The sequence below is a fragment of the Lutra lutra genome, chromosome 4 (genome assembly GCF_902655055.1).
Source record: "Lutra lutra chromosome 4, mLutLut1.2, whole genome shotgun sequence".
In the NCBI taxonomy this organism is placed as follows: Eukaryota; Metazoa; Chordata; class Mammalia; order Carnivora; family Mustelidae; genus Lutra; species Lutra lutra.
Genome location: NC_062281.1, coordinates 62,406,198 through 62,426,332, shown reverse-complemented (window position 1 = coordinate 62,426,332; position 20,135 = coordinate 62,406,198). Strand labels below are relative to the sequence as shown.

General features: G+C 40.9%; 1 protein-coding gene across 8 annotated transcripts in view; it reads right to left on the bottom strand.

Moving 5' to 3' along the window:
• EYA1 (EYA transcriptional coactivator and phosphatase 1) overlaps nucleotides 1-19,909 on the bottom strand; it is a 361,580-nt gene extending 341,671 nt beyond the window's left edge. For 3 of the 8 annotated variants that reach the window (XM_047727623.1, XM_047727635.1, XM_047727624.1), the window contains exons 1-2: nucleotides 19,659-19,776; nucleotides 8,097-8,204 (exon numbers count right to left, since the gene is read on the bottom strand). In XM_047727623.1, coding sequence (XP_047583579.1) covers nucleotides 8,097-8,204; nucleotides 19,659-19,715 — 165 coding nt within the window. In that variant the 5' untranslated portion in view covers nucleotides 19,716-19,776. Of the gene's footprint in view, nucleotides 1-8,096; nucleotides 8,205-18,640; nucleotides 18,760-19,642 lie in introns of those variants that run through there. The other 5 variants (XM_047727629.1, XM_047727634.1, XM_047727622.1 and 2 more) reach the window with 4 other exon arrangements.
• Between the last annotated feature and the right edge of the window lie 226 nt (nucleotides 19,910-20,135).

Below are 20,135 nucleotides of genomic sequence, written 5' to 3'. Positions count from 1 at the left end.
GATGTGTGTCCATTAAAATTAAGAGGTAGTACCTCATCCTCCCCAATCAAATCCATTTTAATTAAATAACAACTCAAGTTTTTTAAGTGCTGACCCTACATCTGCCTGACATGTCAGTTACAACAGAAAACACTGACATAGCATTGTCATGGAAACACTCTCATCCAATCTTCACACCAACCCGTGGTGTCAGTTATGACTTTCATCAACACTTAGAGACCAGGAAAATGGCCTGTGGTAAGGACACAGAAATGCCCAGTGTCATGCAGCACGTGAGAACCACAGCTCAAACCGGAACCCCAGGAGTCAGACTCCAGAAACTGATCTTAGTCACTAGATGTCTTTCATACATTATTTTGAACCATACAGCCATGCAAAGAAGGTATTACTATCCCCACTTTACAAATGAGGAAGCACTGGGGCTGAGAGAGGGCTAAAAACTTGCCCAAGGATGGAGAAAAGACAGAAGCAGACATATTTGACTCCAAATGTCCTGTGCTTTGGGGAAAGATGCCCCACAGGGCTTGGCACAGGTGACTGTATATATCGTTTTACAGTTTACACAGTGCCTTGGCACATGCAAGCTTATTTCTTCATCACAGATACCCAGCAATATAGATTTTATTATCTCTATTACAAAAACAAAATTGAAGCTAAGGATTGAAATAACTTTCCCAAGGCCCCATATTTGAGCTGTGATGCAAAACCAGGTATTCTGAGTCCATGTCAGCGTTTCCTGGCTTAACTTAGAAGTTGGTATATTTGCTGTGCGCCCATCCCGACCAGTTCTGCCCCAGCTCTGTGCTCCACTACTGAAAAGGCTAAGCATCACTGTTCTCAGACGGGTCAGGAAGAGAAGAAAACTGAGGATATTAGGGATGCAGCTTATAGCTCATAGTTGTAAAAGGAACCTTAAGTCATCAGGAAAGAATTATTTGTTATTAGATATTTCCATCAAGGGGCGCCTGGGTGGCTCAGTGGGTTAGGCCTCTGCCTTCAGCTCGGGTCATGATCTCAGGGTCCTGGGGTCAGGCCCCATGTAGGGCTCTCTCTTCGGTGGGGAATCTGCTTCCCCCTCTCTCTCTTTGCCTGCCTCTCTGCCTACTTGTGATCTCTCTCTCTCTGTCAAATAAATAAATAAATAATGTTAAAAAAAAAAAAAGATATTTCCATCAAAATGATCAGAATGTAAGTGATGGCACATCAGGGCTCTTTCTTCCCAACTATAAATGTTGAGGTAGGACTAGACCTATAGTTTCAAACTGGTGCCTCCCTGACAAATCTTCATGAAGGGTCAGAGAGGTACGTGTTGGGTGGTCTACCATGCCCCCTAATCTGGGAATCTCCATGTTTCTGCTGCAGCCCCCTGCTCTACCCGCCACAGAATCAAAACCCCGGCAGTACCCATCTGAGCCTCCCTTTCTGCATGGTGGATGGCCCAGTAAACCAGAGAATGTAGAAGGGGAGCAGACAAAGCCAGCCCATAAAAAGAGACAGGACTGAAGAAAATGTGCAGAGAAAAACAGAAAGAAAACTGCCTAGATTTCCTAGTTCCTTCCTTTCTTTCAGATTTCCCTTTTGTTTGTTTAAGCCAGCTCGTGGTGATTGTCCCACTTTAGACCAAATAAACCAGAGTTATTCAGACATTCGAGGCGGGATGGGTAGGCAAAGATAAGGTTTTATTTTAGGTCTCACATATTTACTGGACTTCATTATGTGTTGAGTTGTATCCCATCCCACACCCCAAAAAAGTCTGTTCAAGTCCTAATTCCCAGTGTCTGTGAATGTGACCTTATTTGGAAATAGGGTCTTTGCAAATATCAAGTTAAGATGAAGTCATTAGGTTGGGCTCTAACCCAATATAACTATTGTCCTTATAAAAAGAGAAGAAGAGACACAGATATAAATGGGGGAATGCCATGTGCCATGTGGCAGAGGTCAAAATGCTGCAGCTACGAGCCAAGGAATGACAAGGATTGTTAGCAAATGCCAGAAGCTCTGGAGAAGCAAGGAAGAAGTCTTTTCTAGGTTTCTGCAGGAGTCCTGCCAGCACCTTCATTTTGTACATCTAGCCTCAGAAGTATAAGATGATATATTTCTGTTGTTTTATGCCCCCTACTTTATGGTAATTTGTTACAGCAACCTGAAGAAACAGATAACAAATATGCTTAAAGAAAAAAAAAGAAAAGAAAAGAAACTGAAAACCAGTGAATTCTATATTTTTAAATTTAAGTTACTTAAAAATTTCATGGATATAAAACCTCTCATTCATGGTGAAGCTGCTTAAGTGAAATCCTGATTTAATTTATAATTTCCCAGTTAATTCGGCTTACACATATGTATTGGATAACTACTTTTAGTAACTTCTGCTCAACAGTGTGCCTCTCTCTTAATAAAATAAATATTTCATTTTTCCATTTTGGTTAAAAGTCACTTTTCATTTTGAGAATCTTCAAATATAGGAATAAAGTCTGTGCATATGTTATTTAATGGTTTTCTTGCAAAATCCAGCATCTCAGCAAAAGCTGGAGTTAGCATTTCACATTTACTATGATTTAAGGCATAAGAGGTACATTTAAGAGAATACAATGGAGCCTTAATATACTGTTATTCCTAAAAGCTTTAGAATATCATTGTTTGAAATTTTTGTAATATAAGCGAGTTAACATTCTAGTATTTATAACAAAATATTTCTCTAGAAGAGTCTCGGGAGACCTGATTCCTCCCACAGCTGACAACACCATGAGCAAATATAGGTAGTGTTAGTGCTTATAATTGGCACTGGTATGATGGTTGCATTTTTAAAATTTTATGGTAAACTTGCAGGTGGCCAGATAATTTGTCATCCATGACCACATTCTCCTAGAGATATTTCCAATAAAAGTGCATTAGAGTTATATTGCACTTTTCAGTTTTCAAAGAACTTTAAAATACATGATTCCACTTACTTAGAACATTGCAATTTTAAATAAAAGAAGGCAAAAATTATCATCTCTGTTTTACTGCTGAAGGGACAGATGCTAGGAAATCTACCCCAGGTCCATACAACCAGTAACAGTTAAAACCAGGTCTTCTGACTCTGAATCTAAAATGTGGTTTTCAAGATACCAGGCTGTCTGTCTAATTCGGATACAAGGGTCAGGTGATTACATGGTGGGTTTTTAACTGCTGGCCTCACAGCTTCATAAGAAAAACAATGATATATTTTCTTGACTCACTTTTTTCCCCCAAAGAGCTAGCAGATGCTTTTTTTTTTTAATCTTGACATGATCTCCTTCCAGAAATCCTCATATGCTAAAGAAATTGAAAGACACAGCCATTGTTTGGCTCTTTGATGTTTGTGTGTGCTCTGAGATGTTTACCTCAGAGAGGGCCAGTCTTGGTTCTACTGAAGGAGAGTGGAGCTGTGTTCCCCGAATGGGTCCTCCTCAAGAGGTGGGGGAGGAGTGGCCAGCATTATGATGGGCCTCCTCCTCCTCTCCTTTCCGTCCTCATGAGACAAACTAAAGGGTGGACAAAACTTACAAAATCACATGAGCTACTTCTTTCTAGATGTGGAAAGCACATACACAGAACATTCCAGAATAAGAAAGGTGGAACTTAAAATGTAACATTTTTGTCCAGTGCCGTGTCTACTTAGGATCAAAATGAGAAGTTCCTGAACCTCTGCCGGTAGTACCTTGTCACATGACAAGGGAAGTTCCTGAACCTCTGCCTGTAGTCCCTTGTCACATGACAGATTCATTTCCAAAATACCTCGAGGGTCAAGAGGCTAAATTATAGGAATATTATACTCTTCGATGCTCAGCTCATCATTTTCTCTCCCTCAAAGAATCACGGGCCACCTCAGAACTTAGCTTCCAATCTCACATTGCATGGCAGCACCAAGAAGAAGAGCATTCCCTCTTCACTGCCCACTGAAGGCCTTGGGATTTCTTTTCAGCCTCTTACACACAGAGACCCTCTGGGCTCACAGCTGTCAAGAAGCTAAAAGAGGCGGCTCTCTCATTAGCCTCCTGCACAGCCCAGATGTCCAGGCTTCAAAGAAGGGATGTAGAGGCTCCACTGTCTCTTCTCCCACCTAGTCACATATCTTTTTATCTAGGGAGTAGAGAAAGAACCATTGAGATGTGAGAAAGAATTATTGTTTGCAAAGGCAATAGAGATTCGGAATTTTACGCTGATGACTACACATGGTGAGCCTTACAGATACGTTTTAAAAACTGGTGTGTGAAACCTCTCGAGAAGATTTTCTTTAAAAAAATACCATTTCTCTGCTGAGGGAACTAAATAAAGCTCTTACTCCTATCAGAAATATGCTGAGGGAAACAAGTATGAAGTCTTATCAGAAGAGGCACAATCTAGAATGGGCCATTAGCAGAGGTAATTCTGTGAGCAAAGGTCTGTAGAGGAGAAGAAAGTATGCTACAAAAGTAAAGCTATAAAGGACACTAGGTTAAATGGGAGCTCTCTCTCCTCATGTTATAGATGCAGAAATTGAGGTTCCCAGAGAAATGCATAGAATATACTTAATATTGTATAAAAAGAATATTTTATATGAAATACTACTTAGCAAAAAAAAAAAAAATACTAGTACATGCAACGATACTCACTACTCTTCAGAAGCCTAATGCTAAATGAAAGAAGGCAGAAACAAAAGTAAACATGCTGGAGGACTCAATGTATATGAATTTTTGGAACAAGCAAAACTGATCAAAGGTGAAAACCATTGGAAGGGTGGTTGTCTTGGATGGGGGCGGGTACTAGGAAGTATCAAGTGAGAAAATTTTGGGTGACAACTTTCTGGGCAGATGGAAATGTTCTAATTTGTGGTAGGATATGGATTATGTGGGTATTTTCATTCATCAAAACTGTACAGTTAAGATTTGAGCCTTTTAGTGTACGTAAATTTTATCTTAAAAAAAAACAACAACTATAAAAGAATAGCGGTGTCTCAGTGGTGGCATGGCCGTGAATGAAAGAAGATGAAATGAGAACGGCTGCATGTTGATAATGTTGACACAGGTACGGTGGGGGTACAATGTGTTCTTGTGGTTGCTCTGGAGATTGTTGAAACTTGTTCTACAAAGACTTTGAAAGGTGAACAAGCCAATAAAGGGGAAGTTCAGTTCATGTCCGGGAGTGTGAGCTCTTCTTGATACTGTTCCTGGTCTGCTTTTGATCCCTTTCCTTTCCTGAGTTACATGAATGTTTTCAGCTATGTTCGAGGTCCTCTTCCCATCTGGAGTCTGTTCCCCACTGTAGAGAGCACAGTGGAGTCTCTCATGTCAAGTAGTAATGCAAGCAGTTAAGGTACTGCGGTTAGGAGATCTCGCCGGGATCAGCATCAGCTAGCTGACACCCCAGAACTGATAACCAGCAACCAGAGGAGGACTCCAGGGGCCCAAGACTGATTCATAAGGGGGGAATTTCTGTAGCAAACTGTCAGACTCTTCAGACAGGACCCCTCTATGCCTGAATGCTTAAAACAGGCAGCTGCCTCAGAAGGCTCTGTCCGACAATCTCTGAATAGAACTGAGATTCACTGCTTGAACATCAGAAGAATTGAGGGCCATGAGCTGACCTGGACCAGACTGAGGCCTTATCTCAACCGGGCACCCACAGCCTGACTTCAGTTTGGTTCCCTCACGTCCTGCACCCTCTGTTATCTTGTTTGTTGTGTGGCTTGTCTTCTGTCCTGTTCTGTGTGCCCAGTAAGATGTCAAGGTGAATCACATGGTGAGACACATGGTCATTGAGTGTGGGATCCTGAACCTGCTTTATAATTGTGATTAACTTGGCTTTATGACCGAATAAAGCTGACACTGTGGAAAGACACAACTCTGGTGTGTGCACCTCTGTAGCCTGCCCAGGATGGCCACCCTCCTGAGAAAATGGGGGAGACTGAGAGTGAGAGAAAGTGAGCCTGGACAGGAGCCCACTCTAAGCCTCTGTACAGGGTCTTTGAAAAGACTGAAGCCATGGGCAGGAGCCAAATTGCTAGGAAACGCTTCTCCAGTGCCACGTGGCTTGCCCTTGAGAAACATCCCACCTGGTTTGCTACCCCCATGCTAACGAGATAGCTTTCAAGAGCAAAACTGTTTCGCTCTAATATAGCAAAAAGGAAGAAACCTCAAAAAGTTATGTAATAAGATTGCCCTGTAAGCACAACTGTTATGATATGCAAAAAAAACGCACTTTATTTATTATTTTTAATTAAAGAGAGAATGTGTGTGAATGGGCAGAGAGGGAAGAGGCAGTAGTAGAGGGACTCTCCACCCTGAGCTTGAAGTCCATGACAGGGCTCATGGTCACGGACTTCATGGTCATGGCTCCATGACCCATGGACTTGGGTCAGGAAGGACCCAAAGATCATGACCTGAGCAGAAATCGAGAGTCCAACATTTAACTGACTGAGCCACCCATGCGCCCCCTGCAAAAAACATCTTTAATCATTATATTCTTTTTTTTTTTAGATTTTTAAAATTTATTTATTTGTCAGAAAGAGAGGAGCGAGAGCAAGCACAGGCAGACAGAGTGGCAGGCACAGGCAGAGAGAGAAGCAGGCTCCCTGCCAAGCAAGGAGCCCGATGTGGGACTCGATCCCAGGACGCTGGGATCATGACCTGAGCTGAAGGCAGCTGCTTAACCAACTGAGCCACCCAGGCATCCCTAATCATTATATTCTTTACCTATTCTTTTAATTTTAGTCCCAGATCTTAATTCTTAAATTAGAATTGGCATAATTTAAGATATTAAAAGAAATACTATCAGCATTTATTTGCAGATACTGTTAAATTTCCTAGTGAGTTTCCACCATATCCATTTACATCAACCTAAAGAGAAAAGTTACACGAAAGAGGGCAATAAGTAGGAAGTTATTAGCAAGTTAAATTTTTCATTAATTTCATAAGCACTACAAAAATATTTTAACATAATAATAAAATCAGATGCACATGGCACATTACAAGAATTTAAAAAAACAAACAAACAAATTAAATGGGTTAAAGGTCCTCTGCCTGTTTAGGCTAAAAGCTACACCTTATGGAATGATCTCGAAGTGTTCATGTGAATTACCTCACCAGATGACTGAGGAGATCTATAAAAATACACCCCGTAATTGCATACAGTGTGACTACAAAAGTACTCGGATGGCACTTGACCCTTTGTTATTAAAATCCTTATCCATTAGCCATTACTGCTTATTGTATAACACCAACAGGTCTTGTAAAACACACATTTACAGGAACCACAACTGCATTACTAAAGATCACACTTCAGGTTTGTAATAATTCTACCGTGGACAGAGCTGAGTTATGAAACCACAGGTCTACAAGCATCATATCTGATCAGAGAACCTAAAAGACAAAGTCACGAATGCCACCCCAAACATTGCTATGGACATTTTTCTATAACAACTTTAACTTCCTGACGTGTGCTCTTTAAAAATTAATATCCATTGCCTTATTCATTACCTCAAAACTTATTTATAAGGTTACCTCTAGTTGGGAATATTTGTTGATGAGCCAAAGGAAGCTTGCTTTCTTCCTGATATGAACCTAAGGAAAATTTCTGAATCCTTTTTCTTCTGCTCACAGGATAAACAAAAGAAATAAAATTGAAGAGACCCAAAGTTCTTAACTTAAAGCGCATTCAAGAGTTTATCAAACTGGGAAATTAACAATGAACACACACTTAAAGGACACACACACGTATTCATAAAACAAATACACACAAGGCAATCCAAAACTTGGACATTCATTTCAAGTTTTATGAGACAAATGTATGTTTTCCCAGAGGTAAGGAAAAATGTAAGCCTTAAAACTACATTATTCATATTGGTGTAATTAAGTCATACTAAAGGTTGGCATTTTTCTTCCAGAACTCTACTTTTGATTACTGGTATCTCTAAGACAGATAATAAATTAGGTTAAGCTGATTAAATAGTGTACTACTTAATTCATAACTTCTAAAATCATTAAAAATGGGTACAGAGCTTTTGAGGAATTTCCAGACACTCAGGTTACAACAAAAATAGTAATTACGATTTTAAGAGTCATAACTCTTTCCTTAGGATTGACATTCTGTTTACTTACAGACTGTCCATTTATCCCCCGGGGGTCTTCCATTGAAGACTTTTTCTTCTGAATTATATATGGGCTATTAGCTACACACTTCTTCAAAGGGTTCCAACACCCCTGCACCTGTGAAGAATAGAGCACCAAGCGGCCGTATTAATTATGTGGCATGAAATCAAGAGCTGATCTCTGCATCTGCAGCTTCCCATTTACTTGCATGTATACACAAGTCAAGAATGCTTACCTTCACTGAATGAATCTTTAAAATAAATATTATGGGCTCACTGTTTATCACAATTTACATGAACCAAATGTGGCCAAATTATAGCTCAGTGTGTCTGCTGTCAGCAGCTGCAGCCCAAGGAAAAAAAAAAAGAATGGAGAGGCCAACGAGAGGGCTTTCTACAACACATTATTTTTGAGCCAACAGTACAAGAGTTTTTTTTTTTCTTTTTGAATTCAGTTTCTCCAAGCTATTTATCAATGTCAATTGCACCATAATGCAAAGAGGAAATAGTAACAAAGAGATATGATTGTAGTCTGAGCGAGGATAAAAGAGAAAATCTAGAGTTGAGTGTTTTAGTCTCAGGGCAAGGATATTATTATACTATTTCTTAGCAAGTTTACATTAGGTCACAGTTTCACGGCTGATCAATTCTGAACCTTCAGAGACTCAACACCTTTGAGAAGAATGGGCTTTGGGGATGCTGCAAGGTGTGGACAATAAATATAGTATGTTGAAATATATTCTGCCATTAGCTATCTTCAAAAAAAAAATAATAACAACATAGTCTTCTGGCTTCCCAGTCTCATTTCCTAACTTTCTGAATTGATTATCATGCTCACCTTCAAATGAGGAACCCAAAAAAGATCCTCACGTTCTCTTACTTGGGCTTGGCAACTAAGACATTTTTCTATGTTCCTTGTATCAACTCCAACATAGGTATTTAAATATTATGGAATTTTAAGAAAAAAAAAAAAAGACATGATCTTAATATCACCCGAGACAAAATTACAGAACAGAGAATATGTAGTAGTCTTCTTCTTCTTTTTTTTTTTTTTGAGAGAGAGAGAGCAAGTGCATGTGAGGGGCAGGGGAGAGGAAGAGGAAGAGAATTTTTTTTTTTTTTAAAGATTTTATTTATTTATTTGACAGAGAGAGATCACAAGTAGACGGAGAGGCAGGCAGAGAGAGAGAGAGAGGGAAGCAGGCTTCTTGCTGAGCAGAGAGCCCGATGTGGGACTCGATCCCAGGACCCTGAGATCATGACCTGAGCCGAAGGCAGCGGCTTAACCCACTGAGCCACCCAGGCGCCCCGAGGAAGAGAATTTTAAGCAGGTTCCACACCCAGCCCAGAGTTAACACAGGGATCTATCTCTCAACCCTGAGACCATGACCAGAGCCAAAACCAAGAGTCCGATGCTTAATCAATGAGCTACCTAGGCACCATGAGTATGTGGTAGGTTGACTTCAGTAGCACTTTTTGTAAAAGTTCTTGAACCTCTGCGTGTTAGACGGTAGGAAAACCATTCCACTAGAAGTCAAGAGATCTGAACTTAGGTTCTGACTCTGCCACTAACTAGATGAATGATATGAGGTAAATAATTTATCCCTCTGAGCCTCAGTTTTACTATCTGTGAAACGGGAGATTTCAATTGGATTTTATCTTACAGGCATATATTTTATATGTGTAAGTTCATGAATGCATGCATTTACACACATAATCTTCAGGTAAAAGATCCCAAGCGTGGATGATTTGGGAGGTAACTTTGAAATACTAGAGTCATTTTCATTTACGTTTGTTTCCCTCACAATTATCAATGCTGGAAAATATATGCCTTGACCACTGTCAGCACAAATGTGATGCTTCTTCCATAACTTAAGACTCATAAATAACTAGACTCCCCAAATTTTGAGAATCCTTACGAGAGCACAGTGCCTTTTTTTTTTTTTTAATTTTCACCAGAAACAATTTTATAACTTCAGGTTATGTATAAATAAAAATCCCGTGGATGTACTTACGGTCTGCTAAACCAAGAAAAGATAACATAGTACTCTATTTCAAATTGCTCAAAAGTTCAGAACTGAATCTTAAAATCACCCCATCATTGTTGTCGGAGGATTCCTTGCAAAATCAAGGAAGAGCTATTACAGAGACTGTACTTTGTTGCTTGAGTTAACTCTCTTGAGGCACATTAACTTTTCTAAGGTGTTAAGGCAACTTTTAAAAATTATAAGAATCCTACCTTACCTTGATCAAACATTTTACAGTTTCCAAAGTGCTTTCATGTGAATTGCCCACAATGCACCTATACGTGGTGAGACAAAGTCTGGTCTCATTCCTCCCAGAAGGGAGCAGGCCCAAGACAAAGCCCCCTCTGATTTCCCCTAAACTCCTATCCTCTCCATACCTGTCCTGAGAACATGTTTCAATCAATATCTGTATATTTGATATTCCAGGATTATTTCCCATGTGTTTCTTTCCCATATTTCCATATTGAACTTACTGAACAGTTTAAGGTATTAAGAATGGTCAAGTTACAGAAGCATGAAAGGTATTTCATTCGTAATTTTATTTCTTCTGAAGATGAAACTGTTCTGTACCAAATGCTGTATTTGTTATTGTTTCCTGGGCTAAAAAAGAAAAGACTGAGCTTATTGAGAAGTCAAAAGAGTCAGCATTCATTGACTTCAGATAGATGTCTTCACCGAGAAAGACTATCACTCAAAAATAAAAAAATCACAGAGAGCCATGGCCTTTATTTACAAATCCTCCACTGCTTGCTAAATCAGCCTAGTTGTTTCCAGATTTCTACATGTCAATCCAAACCATGCAACAGAGGCCATGACTGGTTCTACTGATATTTAGGAGCCTGGCTTTAGTAAACCCTTAATTCCCTTGCTGGACTTGATCTTTCATGGTTTATGAATAAGCCTGCCCCCATTATAGCACTTACCTAATGGGACTGTAATTATTTCTCTACCTGTCTCCCCCACTAGACTGTAGCTCCATGAGGCCTAGACCCATGCCTTACTCTCTTGTTCAGGGTACATATGGCACTCATTAAATGTTATGAATGAATGAATGAACGTATGTTATCGACGCATGGCAATTTTTTAATACATGTGAACTCTGAGTCAGAATTAGGTGGGCAGCTAAATGGTGGTGCTATCATTCAATCTGCTTGAAAAGTACCCATCAAATTTCTGGTCCTGAACACTGGTTTCAACTATCTAAGAAACAGGCTGAAGCAAAAACAGGTTACTTGATTCCTATCTATTTAACTACCCACCTATTTACCTACTTACAGGACAGAGAGTTGTTATTCATAAAACTGTTTAGACCTACATATAAACCCATGTGGAGTACTCAGACATGAAATTCTCAGGGACTTTGTTTAGACCAAGGAGTGGCTCCTAGAAAAGAAGGACTAGAGGAATATTCAAGGAGACTCATCTAGACACAGAATGGTGAGGGCAGGTGCACACTGATGGAAGGATCAGTGGGTTGAGATTTGTTTTAGGAGATTTGTGGAGCACCAGCAGCAGATGCCTTGGTATCAGAGGTTTCCCTGCAAGGACAGGCACTGGTGGTGGCTGGACACCCATTCACACAGCCACCCAGGACGCACCTTGCCAAAGCAAGGTGTATTTGTCACAAAAGGCCAAATCCTTTACTTAACCGCTACCAAGTCAATTATTATGGCACCCCATATGGGAGGGGTGCCCCCTGGACTTATACACCATGGAAGGCCATCGCTCTGTTAGGCACTGAAGTATAAAGTTCCCTGATCAAAAGACAAGGGACTGAGAGACAGCCTAGGTTTCTGCGGACCAATGTCATCATTCTAGAGTCAGTTATCCACTCTGAGCACAGAGGAAAAGCCTGGAAGCCTCTTCCTGAAATGTATTTCAACAACTCCTTAAGTAGGAGGAAAAGATCAACAGAACAAAATAGCGAGAAACAGCTGCATAGCTGAGCACACATTTAAATATATGTGATTCGACTCTTCCTATTCGCTAGCTGCATGAGGTCACCTGAGAAAAATGCTCTCCCGGGGCAGACGGTGGTAATCATCCCCTTCCAAGGTCACTGCAGCTCACAGGAGACAGGAGACAAGCTAGGGGCCCTCACAGGCCCAGGCCAGATGCTAGCCTAGGCAGGCAGTGTTGAACGGAATCATGCTGGTGGTTCTGCTCAGCAAGAGGGAGAATGGGAACCATGCTGGGCAAGAAGGAGACAAGGAACACTGGCCCTGTCTGGTCTTTTCAACAACTGAAGGGACTATGCCTCCTTCAGTCCAACCCCCCGGACCATCAATGAAACACCACTGAAAAGCTAACTTTGATAGGTGGGCTCACTGGACATGGGAGTAACGGAAGCCTTAGGAACTCCCTTTCTATTTGCCACTCTTGGGGGAGTGGGGTAGGAAGAGACTAAAATTGGTGTATAGCAAATAAGACAATAGCAAATAAACGTCAGACATATACCCTGATAAAACAGACTCTGTAGAAAGCATCAAATGGAGACTCAAAATGACAAATATCGCAATCATACGAAATTTCCTTTGGGGGCCCAGTATAACAAAATTAGGCCCCTAGTGATGGCACTATAATTACATCTGTAGAGTTCAGTGATACCTGGAGGTGACATTTTAGGCCCTGTGGCAACTGACAAGCCTATTACTCTTTAAAATACTGAACAGTTCTAAATACAACAACTTTAATGCACGTGAGGCAAAAAAATCTATTCTGCACATTCCTGCTCTAGTTTAAACTTTCCCTGGGATGCCAGTTTGTCTCCCCATGTCTACGAATAGCCCTTGCTGCTGAAAAGAAAAATACTCAATAACCCTGAACCTAAAATTTCCTGGGTTCAGTAAAATCCATATTCATTCCACATAGGTTCTTCCCATTCATTTCTATCCATCAGCAAAACCAGATGGTTTATAAAATAAGCAAAAGCGTCTCATCTTGCCTGTAAACTTCATCCTGCTTTTACCTTAGTTCTGGATCATCACAAACTTCCTGGCCATTGTCAAAACAAAATATGGGGAGACATTAAGTTGGCATTAAGTGTATAAGTTATGGAGGCATGAAACAGATGGAGAAAGGGTCTAGTCAGGCAAGCTCATCATACAGACCTTCTAGATTGAAGAAAAATAAGGTAGAGACTAAATGATTTGGAAGAAAATAATATTTTTTAAAAATTTTATACATCATCTATATTTTAATTTTTCCTGCTGGTTTTTAACAATGGGTTATGTTTTAGATGACATATAAATCACCTCTAATGAACCAGAGACCCATCAGATACTGTTAATAACTTGTGACTCCTTTCATGAAAGAGTATTTTCGTTACAACACACCATCACTTTAATCTTTGCTTTCTCACCAAGTGTTGAGTTTTCTCACATTCCTGAGAAGCAGAAGGAAATTGGTGGTTGAACACGCTTTATAGAAAAGAAAAGGGCTATTCTGAAGTATGTCACCAGAAGACTACAACGACAGATTGAATAAATATATCAAATCAAGGGGTCTTTAAGAAAATTTACAAATAGAAGCCTGCAGTGAAATGAACCGCTGGATGAGTGTCCTCCGGGGACCCACACGACTCACCATTCCATGGCTCCCAAAGCCACAAGATACCGCGTGCCACTGCTGCCTCTTCTGTGCTGTGCTCACCTTCCTAAGAAATTTGGTTATAGCAAGAAAAACAGAGATTGGGCATACTCAGGTGAATGAGATTCAGAAACCAGATACTCAACGAGCTCTGAGACTGTTAAGAAGCACATCCCAACTGCTGAAGCCACTAAGGCAAAACCAAGTCCAGCTCTACATTGGTGGAAGTCTTCTACAGCTGGAGATAAAGTTTCTATAGAAATAAATGTCTACAACAATTTGCTTTTATAGATGTTCCACCTAATTACTGGTACAACTGTTTTAAAGTTTTATGTATGAAGCCTATCTATTCATCATAGACTTTCTATATGCATATGACCAGATTTCTGCCTGCACCATATGCAACTTCCTACTAACTTCAGATGAAGAATGGAAGGCAAGGGGGCAATTGAATGAGTTGAGGCAAATCAGGAAAATTAACAGCATGTGTTTATTCAGTAACTAAAGTTCAATTCAAACTATGTTTTCGAGAGCAGTAGACCTACAAAGTATCTTAATGCATCACTTAATACATGAACAATATTAAGAAAACTCTAAAGGAAGGCCCCTGTAATCCCATCAATCTAACTTACTTTTATGAAACGATAAACATAATGAGTCACCATGCTTCAATTTTTCTGGTTTCTCTTAACATTGTTCCATAAACATTTTATGGTCTGTACTTATCATTTTTAATTTCCATATAATTCGTATTTCATTGGGGCAATATTCCCATAAAGGGGGACATTTGGGTTTTTTTCACTCTTGCACTGTAGAATATAACACTTCAAGATCTGCATTCATCAAGCTCTTTTCCCTCTTTTAAATGCCTTGAGGATAAAATCCAAACTGCAATTAGAGGATCAAAAGGTAAGATAGTCGAAACTAGTAAGAGAGGTCAAATTCACTTATTCAGATCTCTCTTCCATACAACATTGACCCTAGTAGAAGGATGAAACATGAGAGTCCTATCTTAAGAATATTCCAATGAAATGACCACCACAGAACCTGCGATCTTGACAGCATTCATGAATCTCCCTATATCAAAGGTTACTAAATTTTTTTGTTCATGGAAGAACTTTTGAATACTAAAGACCATGATTGGACATTTGAGAGCCTTAAATCGTTGATGTGCACCATCACCGTGCCGATGGGATGCAAGGTTATCACACATGGCTCACTTGCTCTTTCTTTCACTCAACCTTGCTCTCATGGATTCAAGATGAAAAGTCAAACCTCTTTCCAATAAACATCGGCTCTTTCATTACCATCCTGATCACTTTCTCCTGTCTTTCAGCAAGGTAAATCACCATGCCACAGGACTCAGTTGGTTGAGTCTGACAGCCATGGTAATAAAATACCTTATATGCAAGCACAGAAATAATAAATGTTGCCCATTAATTATGATTGGTGGAACACGCATGAGGGATTTGAGGAACAGTGGTTTGTGTGGTAGCATGTTGCTTGAGAATCACGGGCCTATAAATCTCATACGTAATGAACAAATGCAGGCATCCAAGGGAAAGTAACCTAAAATATAATACCCAAATGAGAAAAGTATCTAAAATTTCACCAGGCCGGTATATTAGTTCTGCTGCATCTGCTGGTTGTAGGTACTATCAGTCCTCTACAGGTGTAGTTTATGATACAATGTATCATAGAAATAGTTTCTCAGCCTACAGAGACTATAGGTTCAGTTTTAAAATAACAAGGTTTAGAATAACTAGTAGCAAACTGCACTGGTACCATTCAGTGACTATGTTATTCAGTGTCTAAGTAAATGGCTATAACTAAGTGACGAATATTCTCACTTTATTCAAAAGACAAAGAGGAGATATGAAACATCAACTCCTTTACTTTCATGTAGAAAGATCTACCATTGGATACCTCCTAAGATGTTAAAAATACACCATAAAAACTCACCGATAGGGATGGAAAGCAGATAGTGGTTGCCTGGAACCAGAGCCCAGGATGGGGGTGGAGAGTGGTTGATGAACAGTAGAGGGGTACAAAGGAACTTTCTGGGGCACTAGAAGTGCTGGATCTTGATTGTGGTGGTGACATAGGTGAACATAATGATCAAAACTCACTGAACAATAAAATAATAAAGTTGATTTTTTTAAGTGCCACAATTCACATTTCTTATTAGTTGTTAACCTCTTTTTTTCCCCCAGTACCATCAAGAAAGTAACATTTTGCTAATATAATTGTCCTTGCCCCTCCAAATCAAATCTGACGATGTTAGTGCTGATCTTTGTCTAGCCATTTATCCACCAACACTCCTCTCTAATGCAGCTGACATTCACTCCTACCTGAGTAAACCATATGGGTCCAACAATTAATAATGTTCATTTTTAGGTATCAGAGCAAAAAGGGGCTTTAAGACATCTCCTTTAAGGAGATGGTTTAAGGGGTGAGGATTAAAAAAAGTATACAATGTTCTTTAATAGTAAGGTTCAATCGGCATGTCAATAATTGATGTGATCCTGAAGGTTTTAATTTTTGAAGACAAATTAGAATGTGGAATGGTGGTCAGGTTTTCAGTAATACCCTGGGTCAGATTCATTAAGCACTTGGTCTGTGCTTAGCCTACAAAAAAAGTTCAGCTGTCAAAATTAAAAAGCAGGTTTATTTCTAAAAAATACATGGAAAGATTTATTTCTCAGACTCTTATACCACTTCTGCTAAAATCCAAAGGCAATTTTAGCCATGGATATAGGCATCTATATCACTATCCAGCCCATTAGGTAACATATTTAGTACAGGGGATCCAAGTTCATCGTTAGACCTTAGAATTAATGCATATTACATATGCCAATTTAGGAGAAACTAGAGAAAAAACACCTCCCTGCTCTGCTTCAACAATACTCCTTTACCCTTGATAGTCACAGCTAAAGCTTAGCAAAGCAATTTCCTCATTTCCTGGATGCTGACTCTTACTTTTACTTGCTTCTTGACCAGAGTCAGGACTGCAATCTCAGAGGCCAAAACACCGAAAACAAAGACAGTAATGGAGAAAGCCCTAAGCTGTCAGAAAAGAGGCACTGATTCAGGGTTTCGTGAATTTCACTCTTTCCTTAAAATCAAAGGATAACTTCCATTAGTTCAACATTAGAGACATTTCAGGAATCTGCTTCCCCTCAATTCCACCAGCAAACAATTAACAAGTGACATGCGTACTGGGATACATGTGGTATGAGATGCTGTGATGGGACCGCAGAAGGAAGGTGTGGAATCCAAGTTCCCATCTAGAGTGGGAATCACCGAAAACGTCCTTTCCAGATAGTCAGGCTGCTTCTACAGGAACACTTCTGGGGACAGAGATTCACCAGCTTGGCAAGTCATTTGGTCCACAGCTGGAGGGTTTAACTTCGAGGACATTTTCTCTTAGAATGAGCTGAAACAGACCCATCAAAGCCCCTTCTCTAACATCAGTTTTACTTCTGCAGTGATACAAATACATTTCCATTACCTTCCTATACTATTCTATATATACTTCCTATACATCCTATGTATGTAAAGTCGTTCTTGAAATATTTAAGATGAATAATACCCCTCTTAGGGCTCTCCTTTCTAGGCCCAAAAGGTCCTTTCAAAAATGGGTTAACTTTCTGATTTCCCTCCACAGGACATGTCTGTCAGCCAGTGGGCCCTGGATCCCAATACCACTGGCATTGACTGAGTTCAGGACACTCAAACTATTCTGCAAATGACCTATTTTCAAGTCCCAATCCTTCTATATTTGAGGAACTGACTCATCCTTGTGAAATTCTCATTGCGTTAGTTTCGCCTGTCAATCAAGCTCACTCAGATTCTCTTTGACTCAGGATTCTGCAAGGAATGACTAATGTAACCATTCCAGCTTTGTGTAATATGCCAACCTAAAAACCACTACTTTAGCTTTCTACTTTAAAGTCACTGATAATGGGGCGCCTGGGTGGCTCAGTCAATTAAGTGTCTGCATTCAGCTCATGATTCTAGGGTGCTGGGGTTGAGTCCCGCATGGGGCTCCCGGTCAAGGAAGAGTCTGCTTTTCTCTCTCTCTCTCTCTGCCCCTACTTTCTCTCTCTTTCTCTCTCTCTCGTTCTCTCTCTCTCTCTCTAATAAATAAATAAAATATTAAAAAAAATAAAGTCACTAATAGAAATGATAAAGAGGAGAAAGCCAAAAACAGAGGTAGTCCTGATGAATCAAAGGGTGAGAAAGTCTACTGGAGGATCATGGTAGGAGGGTAAGGGTTGCAGTTGGTAACTCTGACATTTATCAACTCTGTGATCCTGGAAAAATTAATCTTTCTGAGCCTGTTTCTTCATCTATACAATGATATTAATATCACCCAATAGGACAGAGAGATTATTGTATTTTACACATAGTACATGTTCAGTAAATTTATGTTGAGCAGATGATAAGCCTTTTGTAAAGGATGAAAGGTCATAAAATTATGAAAGGTCATAATCCAATATGCTTGTCTCTAGTTTTTATATCCAAAAATTATTATGTAAGTCAACTGCTTAATTAGACACTTTTAGAAGCTGCCTTTCAGGTTACTAAAATAACGATTAGTAAAACTGTATTGTTATTGTAGTGCTCCCTCTCTCTACCCTCTCTTTGATTACCTTTTGTGAACTCTTCCACTTTTTTATAGGGGAAATAATTCCACTAATAGATTTTTTTCATAGTTCCTATTTTGTAATTTATCTTAATTATCTTAATTAGTCCTCTGCCTGCTCTCCAAGTATTTACATGTTCCAAATTGTGAAACTTGTTAGACTGTGCTCTCTCCCAAAGCGGGGAACAAGTCTGATTTAGTCTGATGGGTCTGACATCCAAGTCTTTCCCAGTCTGGCCCCAGCTACCATCTCTGTGCATCTTTCCTGCATCCCAGGTCCCTCCTGCTCACCTGCAGCTGCTCCTGGCTACTTTTAGATGCTTCTGATGGCAACAGATCTCTGCCTGGAGGATGTACCTTTCACCCAGTCTCCTACATAGCTTTCAGGGCTCATCCAGTCCTCTCCTCCAGGAAGCCTTGTACACCTATGATTTCCCCCAGCAGAGTACTAGTCACATTAGGTCACAATTGTCCACCATGCTGCTGCTTCAGGGCAGAAACCATTTTTATCCATGTAACAAGATGCTTGGTACATGGCCCCTTTCCCTGCAACTGCTGAATGAACAGTTCAGAGCTTGAGACACAGGACACTGGGGGTCTCTGCACAGGATGGAAGAATGCCTTCCTTGTTCTACTTGGACATCCTGCCTCTACATTATTCCTCCACTTCTCACTCATAGCTGACATCTTGTTTGCTCAGTAGATACTTGCTGATATATATATTTTTTGAACATATAATTAGTTCACACTTCTTTACAGGTTTGAATCCTCCTCTCACCCCCCCCCCCTTTTTTTTTCCAAGAGGTTTTGAGTTTTATGAAATGATTTACAGAGCTCGCATTCACCAGCGTGGCCACCAGAACAAAAATGTTGGGTGGGTCTTAACAAAACGATAAAAAGTATTTATACTGTATGCATTATTCCTACCTCCCCCAACCTCACCAAAGGTAAAGCAGAGATCTTGTTTGTTTGTCCTTGCTTTTTTACTTATTCCTAGATGTGTCACCATCGTTGGCCTCTCCAAGTCATCTGCTACTACTTTTAACTGGCCTCCTTGATTTGGACCAACCAACTCACTTTCGGCCAAATTAAGGAACTCCGGGGGCTAGAAAGCGCTAAATATAAATATCTACTTGCCCCGACTGCTCCCCCAAATGTTTCCCATTACTGGGGCTTCGAGCGCAAGCACACATCCAAGACAGCAATCATCAAATAGGGCCAAGATGACCGCTCTCCCCCTCCCCTGTCCCCCGACGTCCCAATCAGTCACCACCTCCCGGAAGGAAAACAAACCGGCCGAGACACATCCCTCCACGTGCAGCGGCGCCCTAAGGCTGCCAGGCAAAGGGGCGACGCGCGTCCCCATTATTGCGCGCGCCGCCGCGCCCTTCCAGGAGTCCTCGCGTGACTGGCGGCGGTGCCCGCACCTTGGAGGCGGCGTGCCGGCTGGGGTGCGGGAGAGCCGCGCGCTCGCCCGGGGATCAGGGCCCCTTGGTGTCTGCTCCCCCTCTGCCTCTTCCCGGGCACCGATCGCCGCCTTCCCGCCCCGGGTGGGGCCGCGGGCGGCAGTGGCCCCGGGCTCTCGGCCGCTGCCTGGGAGCCAAAGGGTCAGCTTTAGTTTCACAACAAAGTCTCTTCGTCACTGAGATCCGCCTGGAGGCCAAAGCGGCCGGGCAGCCCGGGCAGCGGCCGGAGCGCCGCCGCGGGTGCCGAAGGTGGGAAGAGAGCGCGCGAGGGGAGGGTGACCGGCGACAGGGTCCCCGGCGGCTGGACTTACTCGTGTCAC